General features: G+C 41.9%; 2 protein-coding genes across 2 annotated transcripts; both read right to left on the bottom strand.

The window, feature by feature from the left end:
- Positions 1 to 1,140: 1,140 nt before the first annotated feature.
- On the bottom strand, positions 1,141 to 2,901 carry LOC133465476 (metalloproteinase inhibitor 2-like). The gene is made up of 5 exons (XM_061748344.1): positions 2,650 to 2,901; positions 2,085 to 2,161; positions 1,912 to 2,014; positions 1,535 to 1,656; positions 1,141 to 1,365 (listed from the first exon to the last, which is right to left on the bottom strand). The coding sequence occupies exons 1-5, from the start codon at positions 2,765 to 2,767 to the stop codon at positions 1,168 to 1,170; spliced, it is 618 nt and encodes a 205-aa protein (XP_061604328.1). The 5' UTR covers positions 2,768 to 2,901; the 3' UTR covers positions 1,141 to 1,167.
- Positions 2,902 to 3,136: 235 nt separating this feature from the next.
- LOC133465475 (metalloproteinase inhibitor 2-like) lies at positions 3,137 to 7,191 on the bottom strand. The gene is made up of 5 exons (XM_061748343.1): positions 6,966 to 7,191; positions 4,854 to 4,939; positions 4,671 to 4,773; positions 4,091 to 4,212; positions 3,137 to 3,527 (listed from the first exon to the last, which is right to left on the bottom strand). The coding sequence occupies exons 1-5, from the start codon at positions 7,081 to 7,083 to the stop codon at positions 3,330 to 3,332; spliced, it is 627 nt and encodes a 208-aa protein (XP_061604327.1). The 5' UTR covers positions 7,084 to 7,191; the 3' UTR covers positions 3,137 to 3,329.
- Between the last annotated feature and the right edge of the window lie 941 nt (positions 7,192 to 8,132).

Raw genomic sequence — 8,132 nt, 5'->3', positions numbered from 1 at the left:
AACATGGTCGCTTCACACAATACAAAATTACACACATCATTAATGCTAAATTTATTACATCAACTAAGCTTTCACAGATCTATGGAAATGTCACCCCTTAACACTGTGCTGAGAATGAATTTCATTAGCAAACTGCCTTGCCCTGAACATGGTCACTTCACACAAAAAAGTTAGAAACCATTTAGAAATTGTCAAAAACATTTTACTACCGTAACCAGACTTAAACGCAGTATCGGTTCTAGACAAATTTTAGTGGCGTGGCCACACGAGCGCCAAGTGCTGGAGCCTATCCCAGCTATCTTCGGGCGGGAGGCGGGGTACACCCTGAACCGGTTGCCAGCCAATCACACGGCACATATAAAGAAACAATCATTCACGCTCACATTCATACCAACGGGCAATTTAGAGTTTCCAATTAACCTACCATGCATGTTTTTGGGATGTGGGAGGAAACTGGAGTGCCCGTCAAAAACCCACCCAGGCACGGGGAGAACATGCAAACTCCAAACAGGCGGGGCCTGGGATTGAACCCCAGTCCCCAGAACTGTGAGGCAGATGTTCTAACCGGTCTCCACCATGCTGGCACATTTCAATTGAGTTTTGTATATTTTAATCATAATTTCATTCCCACATTTGGGAAAGTCTAATGGCTTATTTTAGTGTTAAAATACAGTGTACATCAAAATTAGTTCTTTTGATCCTCGCTGACCAGTCAAATGATTTCAATGATAATCCAAATTTAACAAGGCTGTTTAGGGCTGGTCCAGGAAACCTTAAATTTGGCTCCATCTAGTGGTCAAGAAGGGAATTATGGACTGGTGACATACGCCACTCTGGATGACTGACCATTAGGAAGGCACAAGTTACTGAAAAGTTACATTGAAACTTAAGCAGCATCCAAAGTTTGATCCAGAATAATTTTAAAAAGTACATTAAAATGGAAATTAATACATAGTGTAGACATTGGTAAAGTAGTGTGGGTTGCAAAGTTTGTAAAAGCAGTTTTATCACTTTTCAGATTGTGTTATTGCCATCTGAAACATTTGCGACATCTTCACACTAATGAGCTGAAGTAACAGTCCAGCTCGTGTCTGCTTTGCATGTGATACCATATGCCCAACATTACATCGAAAGCAGAAGTTTGTATGAATTTCATTTATTTCAGTATCAACGGCCTTTAACTCCCATAAATCTCTTCATGGGCGAGGCGGCGCCCCTATACCAGCCACAAGAGCCGTCGCGTCTCTTGATGCAAGCAAAGTTTTGGGCCTGCTCGCCGTTGGCCAGCTTCACTGGCAAAAAGTCTGTCCACAAGCACTCGGTCCGGCTGCTGATGCCACACGGGAGGGAGGCGCAGAGTGTGATCTGCGGGTGACAAATGACGGGGATTTAACGAACATGTTCACACAGGAGATTGTCGAGAGATACTGGAATGAGAATCATTGTGAAAGCAGTTTGTGATCGAGATGGAAACCTGTGAGATTAGGGCTGCAAACAAATTCCTAATGCTAAAGCCACCTTTTTGAGCTCCTACCTTGCAGTCACAGCCCATCCCATAGAGCTGCAACAAGCGCTTTTGCATGGCGCTCAAGTCATACCACGGCTGATAGAAGTCACACGAGGTGATGTACAGCGAGCCATCAGACTGGAGTCTGGCTGTAATGGCGGAAGAAGAAATGAAGGGAGGAAAGAGAAGAAAAAAAAAAAAAAAAACTGGCATTGTTAAATTTAAAGAATGCATGGTGAAATGCACCCAAAGTCCCAAAACTTGTCACAAGCTGGCAGTGTTCATAAGCCTTCAACACACAAAAGGCTTACATTTGGGTGAGATTAAAGTTTGTCAAATCGAATGGATTGATTTCACAAGGAAGTTTTTTTTTTTTTTTTTTTTTTTTTTTTTTTTATAAATACCCATGAGTAGATATTCGGCGCCATTGGTCAGTGTGATTCCACATGCGGCAGAGCTGGATGCCGTGTAGATGACAGCAAAAAGCCTCTGAGGGCCCTTGAAAATCTGCAAAACAAAAGTTAGATTTTGTCTAATTGTCATACATGCAGAAACATGAACGTAAGAAATATTTCACCTTAATTGGCTGGATGTCATACTTGATGGGATTTAAGCTTCCGTCAGCCTTTGCTCCAACAACCTTCGCTGTGATGACTAGAAAGAGCGAATTTTATAAGCAAATTTCTTTTTTCAAATTTTTTAAGCAAAGGGGCATCCAGGTTTGGGGTCAAAACAGTTGCAAATACAAACACCAACTCATCTTCAAAATATAGCTTTTAAAAATGTTAAAAGGCATTAACATTAATCCAAAATAGACTGAAAGTTGACCTGCAATGGCATCTCCAAATGCAAGTCTATGAACATTAGCAACATTCTCACATATCCAAGTCAACTGCTAGTTTTCAAACATGTCAGAGCCGCAAAAATAAACCCTGAAGACCCCCTTGAAAATGTAGAGCCGAACAAGCTGAAACAAGGTCATACTAAAAGGGTAGCCTGAATGTAATTAGCAACACCTGCACTTTACTTAGCAGTGGCATTGTTGGGCCACTTTTAGGTGTGCTTCAGCCCCTCCTAAAAACTGATTAGGAAATAAATTAATTAATAAAAGATGACTGAATTTGGAGCCCCGTTGAACTTACCGACATCTGATTGGCAAAAGACCTCCTGCGGATGCCTCGGGCCACATGTGCAGGCTTGTGCTCCTTCCTGGAGTCTCCACAAGTACAGCAACAAGAAACTCTTCACCATCCAGCTCATCGTTGACCGTTGAAGTCCGGACAATTAAGTAGAAAACTAGCAAATGTTTTGAGTTGCGCAAAAAGGGGATGCAGCGCCAGAAGAAGAGCTCAGTTCAGTGAGACCGACTGGATTGCTCTGCTTGAGTTGAGGCTCACCAGGGTCTTTTTATGGCTGCAGACTCCGCCCACACTTGACGTCACCTGCATACGCTAATGACTGTGTTCACCTGACTTGCTCACATGCATGCGTGTGTGTATGTGGAGTTTTTTTTAATCGAGCAAAAATTGTTTGGACACCCACTGAAAACATCCATCACAAATCACTCATAACCTAACACCATCTCAAGCCTTGATATAACCCTGATGAATCAGTGCAATATGAATGGAATTTAGTTCATAATCTTTTTATTTCATTTCGTTTTTGCAGTGACAGTCACCAAAAACCTGGCTTAAGACATACGGTACAACTGAATAATTAGGTACTTAATTAAATACTTGATTTGATTTAGAAAAGGATAAATATAATGCTTTGGAAGTCATAAAGTGCTGAATTGTCACCATAAAGAACACACACACTGCATTTAATATGGGTGACGGCCTTGGGTGGACTTGTACCAGGGGTTCCCCCTTTTCCAGAAACAAACACCTCCGCGTCTCTGCTGGACGCAAGCAAAGTTTCGGGCCTGATGGCCGCTGGGCGTGTTCAATGCCAGAAAGTCGGTCCACAAGCACTCGGCCTTGCTGCTGGGGACGCACGGGAGGGTGAAGCAGGGTGTGATCTGCGGGCGACCAAGGACATGTTCGCACACAATGTAGTGGAGCAACAACTGGAAGGCTAATCAGTGTTAAAGCAGTTAGCGCTCGTCCACGCATTAATGACAGTCTATGAACAAAGCATTTATTTGTTAAAGCGGAATGACTTTTTTGTTTTTTTTGTCCTGTTCGGCTGTTAAGTCAAGCAATGGAGGATCTGTATCCCTTTTATGCCGGAACAGTTTTACTGTCATAGTGGAGTTTTTAAGCTTCCCCTGTGGTTTCTTAGTATTATAATTGAGTTTATATCGAATCAGAATCGATCAGTCGAACAGAACAAAGTTTCTAGAGGGGAGAAAGAAACGAAGACAAAGCACAAATTGTCTGCAGGATGAGAAAAGTAAAATCAACAACAGTGAAACATTAGATACGAGTGTTGCATGGGGCTCTAGTGCTACACCCTGTGAGGGAAGGACCGGACAAGATAGAATAGGACAAAGCGCAACGACTGATTGAGAGACAACATCCATTAGGTTAGTGGGAGAAACAACAAATTTGAATATTAAATCCATCCTTGAGGTTTTCCTACCTTGCAATTGCAGCCCTTTCCGTAGTGGTTCAACAGTTTCTTTTGCGTGACGCTCAAAGCGTCCCACGGCTGAAAGGAGTCACACAAGCTGATGTACAGCGAGCCGTCGGGCTGCAGGCTGGCTGGAAGGGCAGAAGACGACAGGGGAGGAAATGAGGGGACGGGGAAAACTGGTCAAATGTACGCAAGGGACGTTTGGAAAATAGCTCTAATGTGACAGGAAGACAGTGTCGCATGGAGTGACGCAAGCATCAAGTCGTACATTTGTGCAATAATATTCTTCCCTGCGCCATATGATTTTCAAATACAGTACATTACAGTACAGTTTTTGGGTTAGTGTTTACATTGTTTGTAACCAAGCTAAGTCTACCTATTCGACTATTGTCTCGTGCTGCCATACGCGTCACTGGTGATGAAGTTTCACAGTGGTCAATTTGTTTTTGCACATGCATGAGTGTTAAGGTTCAGATGTTACTTCAAACATTGTTGGTGCTATTGATAAAGTCTGTCAATAGTTTGCCCCTGGAACATTTTATGTTTTCATACGAGAGAAGATAGTTTTTGCTTCTTTTTTTTTTACCCATGAGTAGATACTCGATGCCGATGCTCAGAGTGACTCCACATGCGGCAGAGTTGGGTGCAGTGTAGATGGCATCAAAATAGTTTTGAGGGCCCTTGAACAACTGCAAAACAAACAAGTTCGATGTATGTCTAATTTGCATACATGCAGATAGATACATGAAGATAATCACTTTTTTTTTACCTTGATTTGGTGGATGTGATACTTAATGGGTTCGTAATAAGAAACTTGTGTGCCAGTGGTCACTCCAACAACCTTTGCCCTGATGACTAGAAAGAGAAACGTTTTTAAAGGTGATCTGCATTAAAAACAAAAGGGCAAGCCAGGTTTGAGGATTTGGGACCAAGACGGCAGCGCGAATCCAAACGAAAGAAGTTGCGCTTCAACATACTGTCAACAGTTCACTTGAAGCCCACAAACATTTGCAATAATTTTGCCAAACATTGTCACAAAATACATCATTGAAAACAAATGGACTTGAAACAGCAGCATAAAAAGGTAAACTGCCTTAATTAGAAGAAGAATCACTTTTTATTGTCATGAACATGCACGCATGCACATGAAATTTGTTCTCTGCATTTCACCCATCACAGTGAACACATCCACATGTTAGGGGAACGCACTGGAGCAGGGGGCAGCTGAAGCGCCCTGGGAGCATTTCGGGGTATCAGTGTCTTGCAAATTAAAGTAATTTGTTAAACCTGCAATTACCCACTTATCTACATCAATTTGCGAGGTGGAACTCTAAATTGCCCGTAGGTGTGGATGTGTGCGCGAATGGTTGTTTGTTTATATGTGCCCCGCGATTGGCCGGCGACCAGTTCAGGGTGTACCCTGCCTCTCGCCCAAAGATAGCTGGGATAGGCTCCAGCACGCCCGCGACCCGAGTGAGGATAAGCGCTAAAGAAAATGGATGGATGGATATTCTATCTCTCTATTCACATCTATGCCAAAACCTGTTTTCTCTTGCCTTGAAATGCCGTCATTTGTATCACAGTTTGTGGTTGCCAATTCCTGTCAAGGACGATACTGGTTCATTTCGAACGATACGAGTCAAAACGATTCAGTGGCTTGAAATTGATTCAAAAACCTTTTTGCCAAAAATTCAATCAGTGCGACTGTGAAGTAAATAGGTGACATTTCCGAGATTACTGTTGTTGTTTGTCTGGGTATCAGGTAAAATGAATTATGGTCATTAAATATGAAGACTTTCCTGACGTACTTGTATTGCTTTGCAATAAGACAAAAGGGAAAACAGCAACTTGATTGATTGTAATGATTCGCAGTGACAGTTGTAGGTGGGGGCCACTGCCCCCTGAACACTGTGCTTCGACCCCCCATCCCCGTGGCAGCCCTAGTGTGCAGTGGCGGCAACTCTATCCACCTACATTACCTATGTATGGTTTCAACAAGTCTAAGGTTATATACACTAGCGTGTTTAAAAAAAAAAAAGTAAAAATAAGTAATCTTTCCAATTTTGCCATTCTTCAGGCACGCCCCAAAATGCTCTTGAAACGCTTATGCAACTTTGTTGTGTAATTACCTTTTTTAATGTCACTGTCACAATAGTCTGAAAAGAGCTGAAAAGGCGTCAACCAAAACAAGTCTTAATGTCCTAACCAAAACTGGTTTTTGCTTGTCTTGAAATGCTGTCACACAAAGGTCAATGGCTTAATTATTGTCATTAGCCTGCAATTCCCCACTTCCAAAAAAGTCAACTTGCTCGGTCTAATTAATAAGTATAGTGAGTTGTGTAATTAACACTGAACTAAACAACTAAGCCTCTTTGAAGTCCTTTTGTCACAAGATGCAAATTGTGTCATTAATGTCATTAGCAAACTGACCTGCCCTCGCCTCTCCTTAACATGGTCACGTCACACAAAAAAGTTAGAAACGTCATTCATGGACAAATTGTCAATAACATTTTACTACGGTAACTAGACTTAAACGCAGTGGGGGTTCGAGACAAATTTTAGTGGGGTGGCCAGACGAGGGCCAAGGTTTTTATTTCCGCAAGTGGGGGGAATTGCTGTAACAAAATTTTGACTGACCAGTTCAGTCGCAAAACAATCCCTTCTTGGGGAGGGGGGAAAACACAGTGTTAGGGGTGCACTGGTCCCCCGACCCCTCTTGCACAGCCACTGCTTTAACGTGAGAGGAAATGTCACAAAGTTAATCATGCCACAATCATGCGTGTACAGCAATGAACACGCTCCAAAATATACGAAGTAGCATTTGAACCCTTAAAAAAACGGGTAACAATGACGACGTGGAGCCCAGTCCAGTTCAACTTACCGACATCTGATCGGCAAAACACCTGCTGGGGATGCGTCGGCAAACAGGTGCAGGCTTGTACGCCTTCCTGTGGCCGCCAAAAGCAGAGCAGCACCAGCGGCAGGGTGAAGATCTTCATCGGTCGTAAGTTCAGGCCTGCAAAGTCAAGAAAAAAAAAAAGTCAACTTAAGCGATGTGTTCGAAGGCTTCGAAGTGCGTGTCGAGTAATGAGGGGGTGTTCCCGCAAAGCGTGTATATCCAGGCTTACTTCAATTAGGGGAGGAGCCGAAATGATGATGTCAGATGCCTTCTTTGTACCACATGACTGCTTTCGGAAGTGGTTCTTTTGTTTTTGGAATAGAATTGCAGTCAGCTCAGTTTAGATAGATTTTATAGTTTCTATACTGTTGTTTGTAGAGTGTTTAATGGAGTTTATTGCGTTTTGAGATTGTTTTGGAGCAGGGTTAATTCTAGGATCAGAGGTTTAGGGTTCCCAAGCTCCCAGCCAGGCAAGGCTAAAGTTCCGTTTTGTATATTTTACCATAATTTCATTCCCACCTTCTGGAAAGTCTAAAAACAAGGCTTATTTTGTAGTGTCAAAATATTAGTTTACCTCAAAATGAGTTATTTTGATTCCGGCTGACCAGCAAAATGATTTCAATGCTAATCCAAGTTTAACATGACTGCTACGGTCTGGTCCAGGAAACCGTAAATGTGGCGCCATCTAGTGTTCAGGAATGGAATATGGACAGGGGCGTCATACTCCACTCAGAGTGACTGACCATTAGCAAGGCACTCGTTACTGAAAAATTACATTGAAACTGTTAAGCAGCATCCAAAGTATGGTCCAGAAAAATAAAATTGATTTAAAAAAATTAAAAATGGAAATTGTTCAATACATAGAGTAGACATTTGTAAAGTAAGCAAAGGAAATTTATTTCTGTAGCGTATTTCATACACAAGGTAACTCAATGTGCTTTACATGATTAAAAGCATTAAAAAAAAACAGCTTATAAACATTTAAAACAAAGAAGAAAAATCAAATACAATAAAAATACAATTAAAACAGCATACAGTGCAAGAAATATTTAAAATTGGAAATGCTCTAAAAAGCATGGGGGAAAAAAGAGTTTTTAACCTGGACTTAAAAACATTCATACTTGGGGCTGACGTCACTTCTGTTGGCAA

The sequence above is a fragment of the Phyllopteryx taeniolatus genome, chromosome 16 (genome assembly GCF_024500385.1).
Source record: "Phyllopteryx taeniolatus isolate TA_2022b chromosome 16, UOR_Ptae_1.2, whole genome shotgun sequence".
NCBI lineage: Eukaryota > Metazoa > Chordata > Actinopteri > Syngnathiformes > Syngnathidae > Phyllopteryx > Phyllopteryx taeniolatus.
This window is presented reverse-complemented; position numbering and strand designations above follow the sequence as displayed.